The 23,907-nt window shown below is 42.1% G+C and overlaps 2 protein-coding genes across 2 annotated transcripts in view; one reads left to right on the top strand and one right to left on the bottom strand.

Annotated features, from left to right (window-relative positions):
• The window catches only part of PKD2L1 (polycystin 2 like 1, transient receptor potential cation channel), a 107,547-nt gene that overhangs the window by 74,186 nt on the left and 9,454 nt on the right, over positions 1-23,907 (bottom strand). The gene's annotated exons all lie outside the window — the stretch shown is intronic.
• On the top strand, positions 1,541-23,762 carry SCD (stearoyl-CoA desaturase). The gene is made up of 6 exons (XM_058188087.1): positions 1,541-1,853; positions 6,252-6,525; positions 15,410-15,540; positions 16,493-16,698; positions 17,745-17,974; positions 21,767-23,762. Exons 1-6 carry the CDS (start codon positions 1,827-1,829, stop codon positions 21,964-21,966), a joined length of 1,068 nt encoding a protein of 355 aa, XP_058044070.1. The 5' UTR covers positions 1,541-1,826; the 3' UTR covers positions 21,967-23,762.

Genomic DNA, 23,907 nt, shown 5'->3' with positions numbered 1-23,907 from the left:
CCCCCTCCCCTCATTTCATAAAGCCGAAATGAAATATAAAATATATTCATCAACGAAATGAAACTAAACTTGCAAACTTAAGCAATGAAATTAAAACTCAAGACGTCACATAAATAACTGTTCACCAAGTTTCCGATTAATAAAAGGTTACGCCAAACAAGGCTGCAAGGCGGTTTTGTTATACACACAAAGTCTGGCGTATGACGTATATATCCAATATTGTTTTTCTTTTTAAAAATTTGGTTTTGTACAATTTTTTTTAAAAATTCCCCTTCGTGGGCCCTCTTTTGAGCTCCATGGGCCCCTGAAACAATGTACCCGCTCCCTCTCCTCAGGCCTGAATGCACCTTGTATCATATAAACACAGCAACCTATTTATTACCTGTTTATTTGTCAGAAGTGCCAATCAAATAAATACGTTTCATTTTTATCAACCATTTACATTTTTTACCCTTGGGCTGTCCTGAAGGCAAATGTAACTACGTAGTATGATGGGACTTGCAGAACTGGGGTAAGGTGTAACGTGTCCACACCACTGCAATAGAACTGGGTGTTTTGTTCATACGATTTATTGGGTGAGGGATTTTGTCTTCATCTTGAGTTGTATTGTGTTGGGAGGGGGGGTTACACTGAGGGAGCTCCAGCAATCTTATTGTACATATGTTACGCACCGACAATAAAGGTTTTAATTTTAATTTATTCCTGTGAGGAGTTCGTTGTCGTAGGCCGCAGCCTCCAATACATTGCTTTGCGGGGTGGGGTGGGGTGGGGTGTATGTCATAATACTGTTAAGACGGCCTGCCTCACGCCAGGCAAACGAGCGGTCGCGCCTCACACAGCTCACCCAATATTTCTTTTTTTGAGGGGGGGGGGGGAAGACGACGACTCTGCACCGCCTGTGTCGGTTGCCTCAGCCAGGCAACGCCGAAGGCGCTCTCGCGTTCTGGAGAGAGAGGGAAATTTGGAAAGCTCCGGGCCCCGGGAAGCCCTATTACATCTTCTTATATCGGGACCTCGAAGGAGCGTTCGGCTGTTTCGGCATCCCCTTAGTGCGGGATTCCGGCAAAGTCCGGGTCTCTGCAACAATTACCTTCCCCCCCCCTCCTCGGGAAAGGTAGAAAAGGGGCTTCGGCCGCCGACGAGCGGAGGGGCTTCCAGCACCTTCCACCTGCGGCGTGCGAAACAGCATCCCCCCCCCCCATCCCAAGGCCGGCCGGAGAGAGAGAGAGAGAGAGAGAGGCGTGGCCGGGCGAGTTGCCGGCCGGCTCCTGAGCCAGCAAAGAGGAGAAACGCGGAGAAAAGAGCCGGACGCCGCACCGCCGTCCAACAGCAGATTGAAGGACAGCCAATACCGAGGAGGCACCGGTGGCACCAAAGTCCCGCCAGCCAATCGCCGCCTTCCGCCTCTTCTTCCCCCCTCTCCCCCTCCCCCTGTTGTAGCGTCACCGGCGACCCGCCCCCCACTCCACTCCACCCTCCCCGCCCGCCCGCCCCACCCCGGCAACCACTCGCCCGCCGGCACGCGCGCCTTCCCACTCCGCCGCCCCTTCTTGCCAAGGTCGCGAGGTTGCATCGCAAGCCAAGCCAGCGACGGGTTACTGCAGGTCGTGGCCGCCCGGCCGTTTAAATTCCCGGGGAAGGAGGAGAGCTGGATAGAGGAAGAGCGTTAAGCGGCAGAGAAGCATCCCGAGAAAAGGAACCCGGGGGGCTGCGGGTGACGCCGGAAAACACACACACACACACGCACGCACAACACCGCGCCTCTCGCTGCTGTTCCGGGCGAAGGAGCCGCAGCTGTTGCCGACCGAAGTGGGGGGGGCCTTTCGATGTCTTCGCAGTTCTTGCAAGAGGAGGTAAAAAAAAAAATTGCTTTGCTTTTCCCCTTTCGGTGCCTTAAGCCGGGCGAGGAAGCCCCCCCTCCTCTCCCCGCGCCAAGTCCCGAGGGAGAGGAGGCTGCGCCACGGGATGTCCTCGGGGCCGCCCTGGAGCCTTCCAGAAAGAGAGCGCGCCCCCGACGCCCGCAGGAGACCGTGTGGGTGGGGGAGATAGTGGGGCTCCATTTCAGACCATCACCCCGGTTTTTTGGTTTTTTTGCCCCGGCGAGTGTCCTTTGCTTTCTCGGCGGAAGGATGCTCCGGCTGGGCAATGGCCCGGGGGAGAAAAGGCACCCGGAGCCGCAGCGGGGGAGCGCTCCCCCCCCCTCTGGGCCGATCATCAGACGCTATTGATGGGGTGGGGGAGCGCGCGCGCGCTAGAGAGAGAGAGAGAGAGAGCGCGAGACCGCGCAGCTGGAGGCAGGGAGTGTGGGGTTGGGGGGGGGGTTAGGCAGGCAGGCACTGGTTTGCTTTTGGGGGGAGGGAAGCTGAAAGAAGTGGGGGCAGCCCCGAGCCCCCTTATAGGGAGGGCTGCCCCCCCCCCCTGCTCCTTATTTGGTGTATCACCCTGCGCTTTACAAGTAGGGTTTTACTTTGGTGTATCACCCTGCGCTTTACTAGTGGGGTTTTACTTTGGGTATCATCCTGAGCTTTACTAGTAGGATTTTACTTTTGGTATCACCCTGCCCTTTACTAATAGGGTTTTACTTTGGTATCACCCTGCATCTTATTAATTGGGTTTTACTTTGGTACCGCCCTGTGCTTTACTAGTAGGATTCTACTTTGGGTATCACCGTGCACCTTACTAATTGGGTTTTACTTTGGTATCACCCTGCACCTTACTAACTGGGTTTTACTTTGGTATCGCCCTGTGCTTTACTAGTAGGATTCTACTTTGGGTATCACCGTGCACCTTACTAATTGGGTTTTACTTTGGTATCACCGTGCACCTTACTAATTGGGTTTTACTTTGGTATCACCCTGCATCTTATTAATTGGGTTTTACTTTGGTACCGCCCTGTGCTTTACTAGTAGGATTCTACTTTGGGTATCACCGTGCACCTTACTAATTGGGTTTTACTTTGGTATCACCCTGCACCTTACTAACTGGGTTTTACTTTGGTATCGCCCTGTGCTTTAACTAGTAGGGTTTTACTAACCGGAGATTCCCCCATCGAGGTCCTTGATAGTTTGCCAAAAAGAAAAAGAAAAATCTCAGGGAAAGGAAAAAGAGGGAAATGGCTACCTTGATAATTTTTTGAAATGGCACAGTTGCTGGGAGCCAGCCCCACACCTAGCTTGTGAGAATGGCAAGAGAAAATTCCACATAATTACAACATGGCCAAGACGACGTGTATTGTGCAATGGCTTTGATGGCTAAGATTTTTTTAAAAAAAGAAAAAGCCATTCAATTAGACTAGAATCTTATAATTAAAATAAAGACCTCTGATCATTTAAATCTAAGGTAAGCTTGAGCAGCCAGGTTCTTTCTTTAGTGGCATTCCTGTGCCAAAGAGAAGCAGGCAAGACTAAAGTGGTGCCAATGTTGCCCGTTGCCACAAACCGGCAACTATGTCTCTTGAACTGAAAGCAGCCAGCTAACCTTTCTGTCCGGCCTTCTGTGGCTTTGGCCTAGTCCTGTTACCTTTGCTGAGGAAAGAGAGCAGTCTGTTCACCTGCTAGGTCTGGTGTCTCTGTTTTCTCGCTTCAATTTGGCCATGCCCAGCACTGGCACCAGCTTTCCTGAACTGAATGAGGCCTGGGGGCAAAAAAGGAACCAGTCTAAATTTTTCAACTACAGTACCTTGTAGTTTACATAGCATTACTCATCTTTTCTGAATAACAGCCCTTTACTAGCTCTTAAAGATGAACGCAGTTTCCAAAAGCGCGTTCACTGAGCGTAATTCAGTGTATTAGTTTTATATTTTAAATACAGTTAAATGACTAAATCAATAAAGTTTCTCTAAAGATTCAGTTACAGTACAATTACAGTATGTGTTTGTGTATCTCTCTGTCTCTCTTATCTATCTATATACCCCCCCCCCAAAAAAAAAGTAAGACCTATTGAAATTCATGTGGCTTCCCTCCAGATAAATGTGTAGATCACTCTTTTTCAGACTGGCAATTTTAAGATGTGTGGACCTCAGCTCCCAGCATGCTGGTTGAGGAATTCTGGGAGTTTTGAAGTCCCTACATCTTAAAAGTTGCCAAGTTTGAAAAGCACTTGGTAGTCCTGATTAATTCAAATTTAATTTCCCTTTACAGGTAATACCTTACATTTTCCCCAGTGTTTTTGAAACAAAGTCAACCTAAATACAACCTTTCTGGTTTTCCACTTGCAAAGAATTCTGATTCTTGCTTTGGATGGAAGTAGTTTTCACTATAATTTTAATTCGAAGCTGAGAGATTAATGCTTGTTTTCATCTTCTTCCCAGCTAGCTTGGTACAATCTAACATCCCTTTTCTGCTTGATAGGACCAATATTAATTTCTGCAACTCATCTCAATACCTAACAATAATGTGAGGGGAGACATTTTTTTTTCATATTCATTCATTGATCCATTCAGTTTCCATAGCTGCCCGTCTCAATGACACTAAGCTGCTTATGGCAGCGTTCTTCTAAGTCGACTGTTCACAAGCAAGTTAATTAATATTTTAAAAAAGAACAGTCTTCTCAGTGTTTTGGAGTAAGGTGTCAATGGTAAGAATAAAAATAATAAAGAAGTACAGAACACCGAGTCAGGTGATTAAAAGAGGAAATCTTGTGTTCAACCCTACTGACTTCATAGGCACATTTGTGGAGTCTGTCAGTGCTTTTTTTGACTTAATGTCTATGGAAATTCTCAATCATCCAGGTCATGGTTGTCTGAAAGATGCTTTTTCAAAAATGCAACTGGACTTTCTCATTTTTTTTCTCATTGAAAAGGTTAGAACTGAAGAAGCTTCTTTGATGAGAAGCAAAATGTTTTCAGAGGAAAAAACCAAGAAAGTCCAGTTGCCTTTTGGAAAAAGCACCTTTGAGACTTTCTTTGGCTTGTTTTTCTCCTTCCTTATCTGGCTTGATTGATTGTAATTAAGACCCTTCAGAAATCATGGTACTGTAGTTCCCAGCCAAGTGTTTATCACTTTGATAAACCCAGACCCAGTTCAACTTGTGGATATCAACTAAGCCTAGTAAATACTACTACACAACTGGCCAACTAGTAACACTCCTTGTTAAATTAGGAGGCTGATATATATTGCTGAGGATTTTAATTTCTTTGCTGCAACATGCACACAACTTTAATAAATAAACCTATAATGCGGCCCAGAAGAAAATTGCATTGATCTCAATAGGATTTGCTTCTTCGGTTTCTTTGTGGCCTTAGATTTGATTTGTGCTATGCATGTTAAGCAGCAACCCTGGAGTTAAAATATTGCGTTTCAGATTTGTGGATATTTAGCTGCTGCAGATTTATACTGTATAGTCATTCTGCATACAAAACCTGAAGACCTACATTGTCCATTTCTCTTGGTACAAAAGTACATCATTATTCATTTGAAAACTTGCGTTCTATCTTCTAGTGCATATAATTAATTAATTATATAAATTTATATGCCACCCATTTCACTAATGACTACCGTGTTTCCCCGAAAATAAGACCTCCCCGGATAAGAAGCCCTCCCCTGGAAATAAACCATCCCCTGAAAATAAGCGCTCCCCCCAAAATATGCCCTCCCCGAAAATATTTAAACGTGCGGTTGGTCCCTGCAATTTCCTCTGGTTAGGGAGACAGAGCTGGAAATCAGGTAAGGTGGCAAGAGGAGCCCACTCTTGTTCCACGTGCCCCAAAATAATAAGACCTCCCCAAAAATAAGGGCAAGCACTTATTTTGGGGTTCAAAAAATATAAGACAGGGTCTTATTTTCGGGGAAACACGGTATGGATGTATATATATATGTATGTGTGTGTGTGTGTGTGTGTGTGTGTGTGTGTATGCACCAAATAACTAAAATGCATGGAAGGATAATTGAAATATGTTATTAATTCCGCTCTTGACAAAATTTCAATACTTAGCTGAGGAACAAGGGCCTTTCTACTTGCATGCTCAAACTTTTTCTCCCATGAAGCCTTAGTTGCAATTACAGTTGGGTATCTAGCAAACTGTGTAAGTTATACAGTGTCACTGTAAGTTATACAGTTATACAGTATAGAGATGTATTTAACAGATCACAAATTGCCCATCCTTGTCTACCCACACCATATAAGATGCAAGCATTTCATTGCTTTGTAGACAGGTGCCAACTTTTTTAAGAGTTTCAATGAAGAACCTAGATGTTATTGGGTTTTGGTCAACACAGGATTTTGTAACTTTGTGTGTTTTCTTTATTTGCCAGATCATTCCAGACTTTTCTACCATGCCTGCCTTTACTCACATTACCCAGAATGGTGTAGCTCATTCGGAAAAAGTCCATCCCACTTATGAGCAAATGGCGTCAGAAAGAGAGATGACAGATGACATTTTTGATGAGACTTATCGTGAGAAAGAGGGTCCTAAGCCTGCAAAAAGATACGTCTGGAGGAACATTATTCTGATGGCTCTTCTCCATCTAACTGCTCTGTATGCCATCTGGTTCATACCTTCTGCAAAGCTACTCACTTTGGCGTGGGGTAAGCTAAAACTACCCTTATTTACCTTTGAAGAGTCATAAAATCATAGGATTAAAGGAACCTTGGAAGACTTCTAGTCCATCCCCCAGCCCAAGGCAGGAGTTTTTATACTGGACAAATAGTTGTCTGAAAATGGTTATCTGGGTCAACTTATTGTCTTTGCTACATAGGCTTCTGCTGTTCTCAGTTAGTTACTTTCCTCTCTTCTGAATGTCTTCCCCCCAATACCCAGAGGAAGGGTCACAGCCATCTGAATTTAGAAACAGGCTGTACTGGACAACAGCCACATGAATGCTCTGAGCTCAAAAACTTATCCAACTTTGTAAGAAATATTCAGGGCTTTAGAAGATCATTGGATTTTGCTATGTGCAAGAGAACTAGGCCTACTATGTAGTATTTAATAATGGGGCCTTGAATAATGCCAGCTTATCAATATGGACCATAGTATGATCCATATTGATAAGTATGGACTACTGTTTTTCCATACTTCTTGGATATAATGTTATCAACATCTGGAGGGCCATAAGCATAGTCAATAACCAAGCAGACATCCCAGTGATTTGATTCATGTTTCCTTCAGGATTCACTGCGAGAAATCAGGCACTTCAGAATAGAATACTCGGGAATAATTCTGGAAAGTATCCAGCATCCTTCCTAGGATAACAAAGGTTATGAAATACTGTTTCATATATTTCATGAATCATTTCAACTGTTTCCCAGTTGATAAAACATTCCTAAGTTCTTCAGAAGGTGGTCGGAGACTAAAATAGAGGCGTATATGCAGAGGTGGGATTCAGCCAGTTCAGATCGGTTTGGGCGAACTGGATGTTAATTTTTAATCTGGTTCGCCGAATCAGTAATTGCAAGGACTGGCTGACCCAACCCACTCCACCCCGTTCCTCCCAGGAGTCTCCATGCAGCCCATTTTGGATGTCAGGTAAGTGCAGGGCCTGCGCGGAGGCTCAGGGTGAAAAACGGGCCTACTGGAAGTCCGGAAACGGGTCCATTTCCAGCCCCTGGAGCCTCGGGGAGGCCATTTTCGCCCTCCTGGAGGCTCGAGGAAACCCTCTGGAGCTTGGGGAGGGTGAAAAGCCTCCCACCCCCATGGTGCTGGAGGCCAGGTAGGCCACGCCCACCAGCAACTAGGCAGAGAACCGGTGGCTAAAATTTTTCAATTCCACCCCTGTGTGTATGTTTTGTGATTTGCCTTTTAAAAATCAATTTTGAAAACCACCTCCCTAAAATGTCTCAATGGAGAAGTGCTTCGTCCAGGTTTTATTAAAGTTCTGTTGGTTGAGCAAAAGTGTCATAAGACAGAAAAGACTTTGCTGTCCATCGTGTTGCTCCTCTCCACTCAAGAGCTTTGTACTCCCATGTTTTCAGAGGGCACTTTTTAAATGATCTGATGATGTGTGGAGGTTGTCTGAAATGCAAGTATGGTATTTCTCACTGGTGAGATGTGCAGTCTCCCAAGAATCTGGAATGTAGGTCGCATACAAAGATTTGTATAAATAAATGCATTGTATAAATAAATAAATAAATACATAACATAAATAAATACAAAAAAATACATAAATAAATACATAACATATGAAAATGGTTATAATACATACATTTTTCATTTTATATCGAGCAGTTTAATTTGTCATAGAATCGGTAGGCAAACAATAAATATAACTAGTAATGCTAATTAATTGATTCAGATTTTAAAAAGGGTAGTTAAGGAGGGAGTGTGCTGGCTCTTTGTCTAAAAGCAGAAGGTGGGGCCGGTATAAGGGCGTGTTCTAATGAAAGCCAGTCTAAATGGAAGAGGTAAAACCCACTTGAGATGGAGTTGAAGAAAATTTTCCAGGGCTTTTTGAGTCCCCCACCCCCACTTTTTCATTATGTCCCCTGAAGATCAAAGTACAAGGAGGGTGGCGGCAGGGGTGCGTTGGATAGGAGTGAATAGCACATGAACCAACTGAAGAAATTCCATCTAGTTAAGTGTTTGAACAATTGCACAAAAACCAGTTCAAACTGAGAAATGGATTCAGTTGAGAAGTAGAAATTAAAACAGTCATAATGGCATAGAATATCTTAATTACAGCCTTCTTTGACGCCATTGTAGCATTTTAAATATAGGGCTAGGTAGAAAGCCTATCTATTTTATAATAGTTTTATAACTATTATCACTGGCAAGAACAATTGAACATTCAGTTAAGGCTGGTTCTTTTTTCTTTGGCTGCTCCAAGTCTGAGCTTTGTTGACATGCATTAAAAACAATCAGCAGAGACCCATAGTCATAACTGTAGCCATGAAAAATGATCCTGTGCTTTGAATATTTGAAACCTGAACATTTCTGATGAAGAGGCAATCCGGATGGCCAACAGCTTGGCAATCGTATTCTTGATTTTCTTCTACTGTGTTTCCTCCAAAATAAGACCGGGTCTTATATTATTTTTTGCTCCAAAAGATGCATTACGGCTAATTTTCTGGTTAGGTCTTATTTTTTGGGAAATACAGTACTAATTGTGTTCATCTGGCTGATGATCTTCACTGGGGCTTATTTTTGGGATAGGGCTTATATTACAAGCATCTTGAAAAAAATCATGCAAGGCCTTATTTTCCAGTTGGGTCTTATTTTCAGGGAAACAGGGTAAGAGACACATGGATCAAGAAACATCCTTGAGAAGTCAAAGAAAAAAGTGGCCAAAAAGCCAGCATTTTCCCTTACTCGGTAAAAAGTAAAGATTAGGAGAGGGAAACTACATTGAAGAAATTGACAGGAGAAGTTGGAAGTAACTTAGGAGGAGCTGAAAGAGGAAGAGGCTGCATTTGGGGGTGTGGTTTGACAAGGGACAAGGGTGTGTGGGGGGGTAATGGCAAAATAGAGAGTTCACCTGGCAGAGAAAGAAGGCGGCAACAGAGCAGGAGTGGAATGCAGAGACTGGCAGGCATTGCAAGGACAGGGAGAGGACAAACCATGCTGTGTTTTTAATGTGTGTATGGAATAGGAAGGCAGACACATTGAGAAAGGATGGATTGGAGGGAATGGCCCTTGCCGGCTGGAGGAAGAGGGAGATCTTGAGCAAAAGTTCCACCCGGGTATCTTCGTTTTAGTCTTTAGACCTCAACTCAGTCTTCCAAACAGGGTCTTTTACTCTCCTGTTGCCTGCGCCCTGTGCAAACACAGCATCTATAGACCTCTCCCGAGACATATACATTTCCAAAATAGCTGTGCTCCCCCCCCGCCTCCCCCCCTAAAATATGGCTGATCCTCTTTCTGAGGTTCTTTCTGAGGTCTTCATTCTTTCTGAGGTCTTTATCAGGGCTTAATCGGGTGGGCTGCTGCGAGTTTGCCCGGGTTCGGGAGAACCCGTAGTTAACATTATGGCTGGTTCAGAGAGCCTCCAAATTCCACCCTTGGCTGGCCCCTCCCACTCTGCCCCTCCCCTCCCAGGAGGCTCCATATGGCCCGTTTTGGATGCGAGGTAAGTGCCGGGTCCGCGTGGAGGCTTGGGGAGGGGGAAAAACAGGCCCCCCCAGAAGTTCCGGAAGGCTGAAAACGGGCCTCCGGAGCCCAAGGGAGGCAGTTTTCACTCTCCCATAGGCTTGAGGAAAGCCTCCAGAGCTTGGGGAAGGTAAAAACACATGCACCACCATGGTGCAGGAGGCTGACTAGGCCACGCCCACCATGGCCACACCCATCCAGCAACCGGGCAGAGAACCTGTTGCTGAAATTTTTCAATCCCAGCCCTGAGTTTAATAGTGTAATGACCATATTTCATGAGAAAAATAAAGGACCAACCTGACAAAGGGGCAAATCTGAAAGAGGTTCATAAGGATTAAAAAATGTGTTTATAACCGTGCCTACAATTCAAGAGCAAAATCTAAAAGACAGTTTTCTGAAATAAAGGGCTGCTCCTTTATAATAAAGGATGCATAGTCCCTGGAGCTAGTATTCATAATTGAGCATCCATTATCTCTTCTACCACTACAATAGCTGACTGGTTCACCACACTGTACAAGGACAAAAAGTTTAGCTATGAAAACGTGCCACAAGATCTGGAGAATATTTGAAAATCCAATACAGGTTGCTGGGAAGAAATCACGGCCAATATGTTCAGAATGGAGGCTACAATTTTCTACTTAAAGTTTGACTTCTCAGATATAGACAAGATTTGGGAATAATAGCCCAAACAAATGTTCCTCTTTTTATTTCTTATTTATTTATGTAGCACTGTTTTTTTCCTCTAATGAAAGCAGAAGTTGAGTTCTTACAACTTCCATTGAAATGAACTAGATGTCATTTTTGAGTAATTTCCCTGACAGATGAACTGTAAGAGTGACATCTGGTTCATGTTCAAGGTGCCAAATTATATAGATGGGCTTATTAAATGTTTCTTCTGGGAAGATAAAAGGTATCCCAGTTGTCTTATTAAATGTTTCTTCTGGGAAGATCAAAGATATCCCAGTGGTATCATTTCAATTTATCAGGAATGAATCTGAGAACACTCTAGGAAACTACCTATGGGAATATCCTATGTAATCATTGCTGGAAATAATAGCAGGTATAATGTCTTTTCCTGGAAGAGCTTTGAAAAGCAATCTGAAATGGCTATCATCAATATAGTGTGTCTCCATATTACTCACTCATGCACGCAATCCGCCTCTGTCTTTGAAAATAATAAAGTAATTAATATATCCAGGGAATCTTCTTTTTGAAATGGGAAATCTGGCTACCTAACTATTTTGATTTTGAGTATTTCTCATCTACCTATTAGGGATTTTCTTGATGATGATCCTAAAGAGCCAACTGGGGCTTGAAGATAGCCTAAATTTCTACACTTTCTCTCAGCCCCAGATGTATACCGTATTTTTCCATGTATAAGACGCACCGGAGTATAAGACGCACCTTAATTTTGGGAGAGGAAAACAAGAAAAAAAGAATTCTGCCTAGCAGAGCCATACCAGTCTACTTGCCTTTTTTTGGAGCGCACCGGTCTACCTTCTTTAAAAATAGAGGCACTGATCGGCTGTAGTGCGGCCCTTTGAAGCGCTGCAGTAGATGCAAGACTGTTTTCATGAGGACGCGCGGCTGTGCAACGCACAGAGGCCTACAACTTCCAAAGGGTGCGGGGTGGCAGGTGGGTGGGGCTACATTCAGTGTATAAGACACACCCAGATTTTCACCCTCTTTGGGGGTAAAAAGGTGCATCTTATAACCAAAAAATACTGTAAATGGTGATTTCAGTACTATGACTTGACAAATATTCTCAAATTATAATGTTATGTGAATTTTAAAATTATAATCCACCACATGATATGTAAAACCATCTGCTTCCCCAACCCACCATGAATGCTTTTAAACAGTTAGGTAAGATGTATGTTGTTGACCATATCACCATCTTGGTTTTGTTCTTGATTTTTCTTGTTCTTTAGTTTTTAATTATTCAGGTTATATATTATTGGTTTTATATTGTGAGTGTCAGGCAAGGCCTAATAAAATAAATAAAATAAAAAATGTTTTATTTTGACCCTTGTTCATGGTTTATTTTCTTTATATTGCTTTTTCTTCTGTTGTTTTTTATTTTAATACTGTGGTTATATATATATTTTCATTTAAGATAATCGTAAATCATTTTGAATGTCTGTTTTCCTGACAAAAAACAGAATATGCATTTTCTTATAAATAAAAAAAGGCAACGTGTTTTGTGATGCCTGTTGAATGAACTGGACAATTACCGTAACTAGACAAAGTTTATAAACCACTAGCTTTGGGATTATTTCCTTCCTAGGACTTGCAGAACTAGAACACAGAACGTAAATCATACGGTTGGAAGGGACCTTAGAGATCTTCTAGTCCAACCCCCTGCTCAAGGCAGGAGATCTTACATCATCCTGGTCAAATGGTTGCCCAGTCTTTTTTTGAAAACCTCCAGTGATGGACCACCCATAACTCTGGGAGACAAGCTGTCCCATTGATTCATTGTTCTCACAGTCAGAAAATTTCTCCTAGGTTGGATCTCTCTTTAACAAATTTCCACCCATTATTTTTTGTCCTGCCCTCTCTTTTTTCGGAGAATAAGTAAGTGTCATCTCAAGTACTGGAAGACAGTTATCGTCTGTTCCCCTTCCCCCCCAATCTTTCTCTTTAATAGTCTAGATATTCTTACCTCCCTCAACTGTTCAACTGTGATTTAGCCTCCAGACCCTTTATCATCTTCGTTGCTCTTCTCTGCACACTTTCCAGGGTTGCAACATCTTTTTGTGTCGTGGTGACTAGAACTGGGTGCAGAATTTCAAGTGTGGCCTGGGAAAGCACATGGTTTTACATACCATATTGTCAGTAGTGGGATTCAAATAATTTAACAACTGGTTCTCTGCCCTAATGACCAGCTGGGTAGGCGTGGCTCGGTGGCCATGTGACTGTGTGGGTGTGGCCAACTTGTTACTCACGTTGATGGGTGCTTGGCCTTAGCTGTTACAATGTAATAAGGGTTAACCAAAGAGACAGTTTCTGTAAGCAGGGCAATAAAGATTAGGCTAGAAACACCACCAGAATGTTTCCTCCTTGCCTTTCTTACAGGATTAGCCCTGTAAAGTGGAAAAAGCACAAAATAAGATTTCTTCCAACAACCGGTTCTCTGAACTGCTTAGAAAGTTAACAACTGGTTCTCCTGAATAGGTGCAAACTGGCTGAATCCTACCACTGCATATGGTGGATTATAATTTAAAAATTCACATAAAATGGTAGTATTAATTTCTCATGATCTTGATGCTATCCTTCTGTGAATGCAGCCTAGGATTGCACTGCCTCTTTTGGCAACATTGCTGGCTCATATTCAAATGATGGATCAGTAGGACATTTAGATCTTTCTCATAGTTACTACTGTTGAGCCTGGTGCGATCTATTCTATACCAATGCATTTGGTTTTTCATGATTAAGTGCATGACTTTCAATTGTCTCATCATCGAACTGCATCTTGTTAAATCAATCTGTTTTATTTGTATGGATGTATTCTGAGAATTGCTGATGATTCCTCCTCCTTTTCCAGATTTATTTGTTCTGTCCAACTTTTTTTGTGTGCGATAGGTTGGAATGAAGTCTTGCAAAAACTTACAAATAATAGGGGTTTTCAGTTTGTTGTGTCAATGGCTTCTTTTGTGGCAACAGGAAGCTTTGAAATTTTTTGCTTTTAAAATCCCACCTTATTTAATTCAGTATAGAATAGAATAGAATTTTTATTGGCCAAGTGTGATTGGACACACAGGAATTTGTCTTGGTGCGTATGCCCTCAGTATACATAAAAGAAAAGTTACATTCATCACTTAATGATAGTCATAGAGTACAAATAAGCAATCAGGAAACAATCAATATCAATATAAATCTTAAGGATACAAGCAACAAAGTTACAGTCATACAGACATAAGTGGAAGGAAATGGGTGATGGGCAAGATGAGAAGATTAATAGTAGTGCAGATTTAGTAAATAGTTTGACAGTGTTGAGGGAATTATTTGTTTAGCAGAGTGATGGCGTTCGGGAAGAAACTGTTCTTGTATTTAGTCGTTCTGGTGTGCAGTGCTCTGTTTAATTCATTAATATTCATTAATTAAATAATTATTTAATTCAGTATTCAGATGTAATTGGAAAGATTGCTAATTAAGCACTTTTTTATAAATGAACTAATTTGCATGTTTTCAATATTGACTCAGTGAATCGGATGAGGCTGGAAAAATTTGTAACCTTTGGAAGTTGTGCAGGAAAGGAACACTGGAGTTGTTGCTGATTATAATATTGCCTGATTCTCTCTTTTTTTTCTTGGCCAAATCTTTTTGCTTATATTTAAAGTAGTAGGATTAATGGAATGTCCAGGCTCATAAAAACATAGTTGCAGCTGAAATCCAGTGCTCAGGCTTGCACAATGGTACCCCAAAGTAGTAATGTCAAATGAAGGCTTTTTTGATTGACACCTGCCCCTTGTTTGGGTAGCAAGATGGGGATTATCTGGAGTTCTATTCCCAGTGTTTCCTATTTATGAATCATTAGAACTTAGTTTGTGAAAAAAGGCTTTGCCCCAGTCCCTCAATTCCTAAGGTGGTTCAACTAAAGCAGGATCCATTTAAGTTTGCAGTATTCATTTGAAAGAAAGGCGATGGTGAATTAGTTTCTAGCCTGTCTGCATCTTAGCTTTTCCAGGATAACTCCAAAAGTTTCCAGGCCAAGCCTAGTGAATAAAGAGATGCAGTTAAAATTGTCAGGATCCAGATACTTCTACTGCTCTTTCTGCTGAGTTGAGTTGATAGGATGCCTTGTGAGCCAAAAACAAACAAACAAAAAACCCAAAGCCACCTGACTGGATTGAAGTGGTTTAGGTAAAATCTGAACCCTTTTAAGGAATTACTAGGCATAATGTTTTGGAGTTTTGTCTTTGGCATGAGTACTTATTTTGCATGAGTTAGCACGATAATCTAATGAAAAGTGGTTTGGAATGGGATAATTAATCACTTGTGGTATCAAAGCAACACTCAGTCATGGCTCATGAGAGTCACACAGTTCAGACTCTTAGAGTTCCATAGATAATGGACTTATTTCTGAACATCTGTGATAGAAGACATCTAATTCCTACAAAGGAATATGAAAATCTTATATGATTTTTTAGTGAAAGTGACTTTAGAAAAAACGTAGACAACTGTGCACTAGAGGGGTTAATTTCCAAGTTGCATTGTTAGTTAGCTGAACAGAAATTCCTCTTCCATCTGAAATATATCTTTTTTAAATCTTGAAGAACGGTTTTCTTAATTGGGACTTTTTGGGGTAATGGAAACTATACCTGAGTTTTACCAAGATATCGGTTATATCCTTTTGACAGTTTTCCCCCTCCCCTTTTTTCTCTACAGCTCTTTTGTGCTTCACCTTGGCTGGTCTTGGAGTTACAGCTGGAGCACATCGGCTTTGGAGTCACCGGTCTTACAAAGCTACTTTACCTCTTCGGATATTCTTGGCCATAGTCAACTCCATGGCTTTTCAGGTAGGAAGTATGGCAGACCAGCTGCATGGCCCTGGAATTCCATACAGAATTTGGCATCTCATGCAGAACATGAAAACTTCCTCCTGTATTGTTATAAACAAGTTTCTAGTTTGTATTTTGTTTTGCTCACTCAGTTTTTAATTAATTTAGGCTTATGGCTAGCTGTAAACTATCATTTACTTCCCATCAATATTCATCCCAGTCTTCAAAACATTTTGTCTGAGTGTGTGAATAAAACATGGCTGCCGAAGACTTCCAGCCACTGCTGTCTCAAATGTCACCAACTCTCAGGTAGCCAACATCATCCTGTGACTTGGTCAAATGGAAATTATTATTTACTGGATTTTATATCGCTGCTGTGGGCAGCTTCCAATACAATAAAAATTAAGAAGTTAAAAAAACAAAAAACAAAATAAAAAGTTAAAAAATTAAAAACTGAGATACTTTTTGCTTATCCTAGAGCAGGGGTGTCAAACTCAAGGCCCAGAGGACGAATCCGGCCCATAGGGTGCTTAGATCTGGCTCACGGGGCTGCCATGGAACGGCAAAAGACTGGCCTGTGGTGCCTCTGCCAGTGAAAATGGAGCTGGCGAGGACTGCAGGCTGCCCTCCCGAGCTCTGTTTTTGCTGGCAGAGAGTTGCAGTAGGCCATCGCAGCCGAAAACGGAACTCAGGAGCCCGTTTTTGCTGGCGGAGCACTCGGGCCATCACAGGCGCCCCTGACAGGAGTGACATCGAGCTAGCCACGCCCACCCTGGCCCCCCAGAGTCAAACACAACCCTGATGCGGCCCTCAATGAAATAGAGTTTGACACCCCTGCCCTAGAGTAAAGAATTAATAAAAGTATTTTTTTTTCCTTCTTCCCTATTCTTTAGGGATAGTCAGGGAGCAAATCTTAAGAACGATCCACTTTTAAACATTGTTCAAATTATTCTCTTTGTGCTTCATCTAGAATGATATTTATGAGTGGTCCAGAGACCACCGTGTGCACCACAAATTCTCTGAGACGGATGCAGATCCACACAATGCAAGACGGGGATTTTTCTTTGCCCATATTGGCTGGTTGTTGGTCCGCAAACACCCAGATGTCATCGAAAAAGGACGGAAGCTGGATTTGTCTGACCTGAAAGCTGACACGGTTGTGATGTTCCAGAGGAGGTGAGCGAGGGGTTATTGCAGGCAGAGGAAATGAAAGGGATCTGGGAAAAACGCTTGGCAGGGACTAAATTATAATGTCAGCTGAATTCTTTTCATCATCTGCTGCAATTGATGTCTGCTGTTGAATTGATAATTGAGCACAAATATTTATTGCTTGGCTAGAGACTAAAATGCCTGAGCCATTATAATTCTTCTGTTGAATTATTCTTTTTATTTGCTGCATATTCTGTTCCAGTATATCAGAATTGTGTATACTTCAAGATCATTTATCAGTTTAGAAAGTGATCGACCACCATTGAACCTATGATTCCCAGAATGTTCAACAATTATCACGACAGTCTTCAACTCCATGAGTCAAAGGGCAGCGTTTCAGATTTTTTAACAGTCATCATTTTAAACTTAAAAATTGACTGCTTTTGAATGAAACTTACCAGTCTTGAAGAGGAAAGCTGCATTACTGCACGGTGGCAAAAAACCCCCAGAGATCTGGTAGCATGAAAGTTTATGCCTTTTAATAAAATTTGTTAATTGGAAAAGGTGCTACAAGATGCTGATTTTTGCCATCCAGAGCAGTATCACAAATAGTTTCTTAACTGAAAATGTAGAAATTAGAGGACTGCTATGATTTCCAAGCAGGGACGCAGTGGCTCAGTGGCTAAGACGCTGAGCTTGTTAATCAAAAGGTCGGCAGTTCACCAGTTCGAATTCCTAGTGCCACGTAATGGGATAAGCTCCCGTTACTTGTCCCAGCTTCTGCCAACCTAGCAGTTTGAAAGCATGTAAAAAAAAAAAACAGAAGTAGAAAAATAGGGACCACCTTTGGTGGGAAGGTAACAGCGTTCCGTGTGCCTTTGGCATTTAGTCATGCTGGCCACATGACCACGGAGATGTCTTCTGAAAGCGCTGGCTCTTCGACGTTGAAACAGAGATGAGCACCGCCCCCTAGAGTCAGAAAGACCAGCACATATGTGCAAGGGGAACCTTTACCTATGATTTCCACGCTGCTTCATAGTTTGGTATATTAATGCATCATTTTTCCTTCTCAGGCATTACAAAGCTTCGGTGGTACTCATGTGCTTCATGCTTCCTTCCTTTGTTCCTTGGTATTGTTGGGGAGAAACCTTTCTCGTCAGCTTCCTGTTGACCATTCTCCGCTACACGGCAACCCTCAATGCTAGTTGGCTGGTGAACAGCGTGGCACACATGTATGGCAATCGGCCATATGATCGCCACATCAACCCTAGAGAAAATCACTTTGTGGTCTTTGGAGCTTTGGGTATGTAAGCCTACCCCATGAGTTGGGGGTAGATTGTGTGCTTCAGCTCTGGTTTTAATTTATTCTCCCATCAGGGTCCTAATGAAGATCAAGGCCACTCTAGAAAAGATGGGAAAGACCTAATCCTTCCTTCCCCTGCTTGCTTGGACAGTTCATCCTCCCTTCATACAGTGGCAGGTTTTTAAAAGAACTTCCTTTATGACCAAGGGCTTTTTTTATCCACCTGCAGAGCCTTTTTCCAAAGGAACAAAGAGAAGGATTAACTGTATTTTTTGGAGTATAAGACTATAAAATGCACCTACCTTTTTTGGGGAGGAAAACAAGAAAAAAAATCTGCCTCTGCCTCCCAGCAATTTGCCTCCTTGCAGTAAACAGCTGAGGTCCGCGTGGCAGTGGCAGTCCCTGCAGCCTGAAACAGCTGTGGGTTGGGAGGCCGATCTAACCAACAATCAGCTGCTTGTGCTGAAGCTGAAAGGGGCTGTTTGCTGCAAGGAGGAAAATTGCTGGGAGGCAGAGGCCAAAGGGTGGGGGACGCCGGGTGGGCGGGGCTACATTTGGTGTATAAGACACACCCAAATTTTCACCCTCTTTTGGGGGGGGGGAGTGCATCTTATACTCCGAAAAATACGTATGTTTTCCCCCAGTTTGGAAATACAGATCTGAATCCTGCCGGTGGATGATAGGTTCAAGTCCTGTTTTAGTATGAAGGATTATTGGAGAAGATCAGCTGTTCCACTTTCAGCCTTTTCAAGTCATTCCTGTTCAGCACCTTGCTTAGACCATGGGACTTCATGTCCTTGGAATGGACAGGTTGGCTTTTGTGGTGAAATGAGTAGCTAAAGCAGCTTAAGTCTGTTCCAGCAACAAACAAACAAACACGGGTCCAATTCAAGGTGGGGTTGTTTTAAAAGCTAAAAAGCAAGCAGGGAAAGGAAGGATTAAAAAGCTTATCTAGATTTAAGACACTGGTTTTGCCCCGCCCAAAATAAAATATTGGACAGAGATTTTTTTTCTCAAGCGTTGGGAAGAACAGGGATGTTAACACAACAAAAGCTTTTTTCCTCCCTCTCATCCCCTTTGAAAATACCCTTCTAATGTGCAACAACTGGCCTTCAAGCAGTCTTGAGTGCCACAATGATCCTTGGGGGACGTGTTGTGAGATGTTTTCCAAAGAAGGTAGACATAGCAATAGCACTTCGATTTATATACCACTACACAGTGCTTTACAGCCCTCTCTAAGCAGTTTACAGAGTCAGATTATTGCCCCCTCCCAACAATCTGGGTCCTCATTTTACCGACCTTGGAAGGACGGAAGGCTGAGTCAACCTTAAGTCGTTGAGAATCGAACTGCCAAACTGCGGGTTAGCCAGCAGTCGTCAGAAGTGGCCTGCAGTACTGCACTCTAATCACTACGCCACCACGACTTGGCTCCTTTTTTGTCTCGGCATCATCCAGGCCCAGTGATCATTGGGGGGATTTGGTTGTAAAACAGAAAGAATAGAGATTCTTTTCTAAAATAGAGATTCTTTTCTAAAAGCCTCTTATTTCTAAATGATAGAAATAGAGGCTTTTAGAAAGTTTTAGATAATAGGCACTTATCTCCCTGCCCCTCACCATCAGTTACTTATCTGAGGTAAGTAACCTCAGGGGAGCTTTTCCCTGGAAACAGAGGGAAGGAAAATTTCTGGGCTAGAGATTTCCTGAGGGCTGGATTTTTTTTTTGATTTTTTTTTTAAGAAAGAAAGAACCATAGATTTCATATCAAAATTTTGTTGTGAACATGTAAATCTGGCAATGAAATGAAATCTCATTGAAATCTTGCTTTCAATAAGGGCAGGACAAGAAGGGATGGGCGGAAGGTTGTTAAAGAGAAATCCAATCCAAGGATAAATTTATCCGTAAATTTATCCAAGGATAAATTTTCTGACAGAAAAATTAACCAATGGAACAGCTTGCCTCCTGGAGTTGTGGGTGCTCTCAATCACTGGAGTTTTCAAGAATAGACTGGACCAACCATTTGACCAGGATGGTATACGGTCTCCTGCCTTGAGCAGGGGGTGGACTAGAACAGGGGTCTCCAACCCTTGGCAAATTTAAGACTTTTGGACTTCAACTCCCAGCATTCCTCAGCCAGCAAAGCTTGGAGTTGAAGTCCACAAGTCTTAAACTTGCCAAGGTTGGAAACCCCTGGACTAGAAGACCCTAGAGGTCCCTATGATTCTATGTTCTAATCATAATTCCAATAGTAAATCACCACCAGGGTGAATTCGATTTAAATCACAATTTAAATCACGATTTAAATCACTAGTAAAAAGGCTTGATTTAAAGCAACTTGGATTTAAATCACAATTTTTAAACAGCAGCTGTCATCTCTGTCCCGCAGTGGCTCTTCCTCTGACCCGCTGTTGACTCACCGACAGTCCCATTCACTTTAATGGGACAGCTGGTGATGTGGCAGTGACACAACAAGGTGAGGGACGTGGCAGGTGAGTGGATGCCCGCTAACAGGCACTGCCATGATGGACCTGAAATGACAGGTGCTCTTTAATATTACATTTATAAGCTGCTTAGAAGGTTTCACTTTCATTTTTATTGCTTGCCCTTCCTCTTCACACTTAGAGCCTGGTGGTACAGATGCATTTCTCTTCAAACAATCATACAGTTTGTAGTGTAGATAGATTTGCAAAGCAATGGGATAAAGGAATATTCCTGAACTTTATTTTATGATTTATCTCATGGTTACTGTGAAATTGTGTGAATGCATCAATGCAGTGCGTGTTATCTCAGCTTGCAGAGTTTGGATTCATTGAATGAGTTCACCACAAATGTAAATATTGCAGATTATACAGCATGATGCTATATAACTAAGCTCCATTTCATGCTAAATAAACTAAATTATGAATATATCTTAAATACAAAACTATCTTTATATCGTTGTTTTTTTTACTCCAAAAGCATTTTATTAAAATAAATTTGATTAGAATAAAAAACCCTATTTAAATTTAAAAAATCTGATTTTTTTAAAAAAAAATTTTTTTAAAAAAATCATCGATTTTTATCCGCCCTGATCACCACTTAAAGCTGACTGAAAAGGAATCATGTTTAACCCAGTTAGTGCTGTGGTGCTATGTATAAAAGATGAGGTGTTAAAATCTGTGTTAATGCTTAGTTCATTAAAATTAGTTAAAGTTAATGGTCGCAGGAAGGCAACAATAGATGCAACAGTAGAAGGGTATCAACTGGTGCAGGGGTCACCAACCCCAGCAAAGCTGGCTGGGGAATTCTGGGAGTTGAAGTCCTCCAGGCTTAAAGTTGTCAAGGTTGGAGTCCCCTGAACTGGTGCAAATCTCAGGAAGGCTTAAGATGGTGTTAAGGAAATCAGAAAACCCTTCACTCCCATTTCAACACTTGGTGGTGCTGCCTTGGGTTTGTTTTCTTCCAGGAAAACTTATGATATCTTTAGCACAGTGGTGGAATTCAAGTAATTTAACAACCGGTTCTCTGCCCTAATGATTTCTTCCAACAACCAGTTTACCAAACTGCTCAGAAAGTTCACAAGCAGTTCACCCGAAGTGGTGCGAACCGGCTGAATCCCACCACTGCTTTAGCAGCATTTTATAGTGAAGAGGAGTTAGTGAATGTTGTTCATAAATATAAAATAAATGTTTCAGATAATGCATTTCCTATGTCACAAGAATGGGGACCACCAAAGGCTATTCCTAAGGAAAGGAGGGGGAAATGGGCTTTGTTTCTTACAATTTTTCTTCTTGTTTTTTCTCTCTCTCTCTTTAGGGGAAGGCTTCCATAATTACCATCATACGTTCCCCTTTGATTACTCAACAAGTGAATATGGCTGGCGGTGGAATTTCACTACTGGTTTCATTGATCTTATGTGCTTTCTTGGCTTGGCCAGTAACTGCAAGAAAGTCGCCAAGGGGACCGTCTTGGCTCGAAAAATTCGGACTGGTGATGGAAGCCACAAGACTGGCTGAAAATCGGTTTTCCCTGACCTTTCTTTTCTCCTTTTTCCAACAACCTAGTCATATATTTGATCTGTTTACTAGCTATTAGGACTGTGCAAAGCATGAAACCGGGGAGGGGGCTTCGCAAAGTGCATTGGCACAAGTGAAACATTAAAGCAGCTGTGTCCTCTGAAGGGCCAGGTGCTGCTGTTTTGAAGGCTTTTCCTGGTTCTCTGCTCAGGTTGTGTGTATACACAGCTGCTTTGCTTGGCTGATAGTCGAATGAGATGGGCTTTCTGTGCATACATTAGATGTGAACAGTCAGGGTTGCCCCTCAGAACAGCCAAACGAAGCTGTCTGGATATTGCAGCTGCTTCATGCTTTGAGGGTGGATAATTCACTCATTTTACAAAGCTCCCCCTTTCAAATGCTTTGCACAGCCACATAACTACCAAGCAGTGTGTTCAGGATACTTAAATGGGTGACTAACTCGTTCCAGTATTGTCTTTTGAAACAATATATTCAAGGCATATGGCAAAACCTTCCACCTCCCCCAACTGACCTTGGAGGCTGCTTTTCTATTTTCACTCCTCCTTTTTCCACTTCTCCTCTGCAAAAGTTTGTTCCTCTCTTCTCTATTTTCTGTCTCTCTCCTTAGCAACTAATATAAACATCCCAATCCATGTGTTCTTGGTTGGAAGAGGATTTAGGAAGATTGAAAGGACAGACTTGGTACCAAAGTAGAAACTTCCTTACTTAGAATGAGTAAACAACTCACGATTGGCTTATACTAGTCCAGAGGTCTTCAAACTTGGCAGCTTTAAGACCAAAGCTGGCTGGAGAATTCTGGGAGTTGAAGTCCACAAGTCTTAAAGCTGCCAAGTTTGAAGACCTCTGGACTAGTCATTTCCCTTCTCCTTAGCTCTGGTGCTGTTGAAGCTCTCTTCTTTTTTCTGTTAGAAGATTAGAAGTTGGTCTTCTACGTAGCAGTTCTGAAAACTATTAGAAATTGAGAAAATGTGAATACTGAACGGGAAGGCAGAAGATAAGATCGTTTTATATGGGACGCACACATAAATTTTAAAGATCAGTCCCGTAGTAGTGGTTGGTATTTTTAGTTGGTGCTAGGCAGTTGGAGCTCCCTTCCTCCACGGCCTCCTGTCATTGCTGCTTGTCCTTATCAAGACTTGTCTGCAGGATTCTGAGATGGCAAGATGGGGATGTCGTGTAAAGATGCTGATCATTCTATAAGCAGTGAAGGGCAATTGGTTAAGAACATGCTCAAAGATTTAAAAAAAAATGTATGCACTAAAGGGTTTTTTCGTAGCTGAAGCTTTTTTTATGTGCAAAAGAATGACTTGTATGTTGCATGCTTGCTGATATATGTAGTAGTAGGTCATTTCTATTCTCAAGTGATTTAGTCAGTTTAGCATCAAGTGATTCAGCTAATTTATTTCTCAATTCCTGGACCATTTTCTGAACCAAATCTGCTGTAATTCTTTTCCGTATAGGTAGCTCTAGCAATCCTCTCCTCCCCCTCCATTCTCACCACTTTTCTGGTTGTCATTATAATATTATAATCCAAAAAGGAAAGTGTCTTAAACAAGGGGGAAAGAAAAGGCAAGCTTCCCCTTTTCTTTCTCTTTTATCTTCCTGTGCCTTTAATATTTTCATCTCTAATGGCACTCCATAGTTACAGTCAGCATCACAATCAATATCATCATAGTTACAATCAATATCACACTCTGGCTCATATTACCATTATCTTTTGTTTGTAAAATCCGCCAATTGTCTGCATTCGTTAATAATAAACAAACAAAAAAACATTCCCATGAAGGTCTGGTTCATTTGTCTAATTTAATTCCAATTTGTTCAAAAGCACTTTCATCTTCCCCCCCAAAAAAATCAAAATAAATGTCCCTTTTATCTGTTCTAAAGTTTCTTACATTGATTCCTTATTAAGCTTTTTAC

The sequence above is a fragment of the Ahaetulla prasina genome, chromosome 6 (assembly GCF_028640845.1).
Source record: "Ahaetulla prasina isolate Xishuangbanna chromosome 6, ASM2864084v1, whole genome shotgun sequence".
NCBI lineage: Eukaryota > Metazoa > Chordata > Lepidosauria > Squamata > Colubridae > Ahaetulla > Ahaetulla prasina.
The sequence above is the reverse complement of the archived record's forward strand: the minus strand, read 5'-3'. Positions and strand labels throughout refer to the sequence as shown.

Bases quoted from the DNA above. Each gene is read 5' to 3' on its own strand.
- SCD (XM_058188087.1), top strand. From the start codon at position 1,827: ATGTCTTCGCAGTTCTTGCAAGAGGAG. The intron at 1,854-6,251 runs GTAAAAAAAAAA...TTTATTTGCCAG, and splicing joins CGCAGTTCTTGCAAGAGGAG to ATCATTCCAGACTTTTCTAC. The intron at 15,541-16,492 runs GTAGGAAGTATG...TGCTTCATCTAG, and splicing joins TCAACTCCATGGCTTTTCAG to AATGATATTTATGAGTGGTC.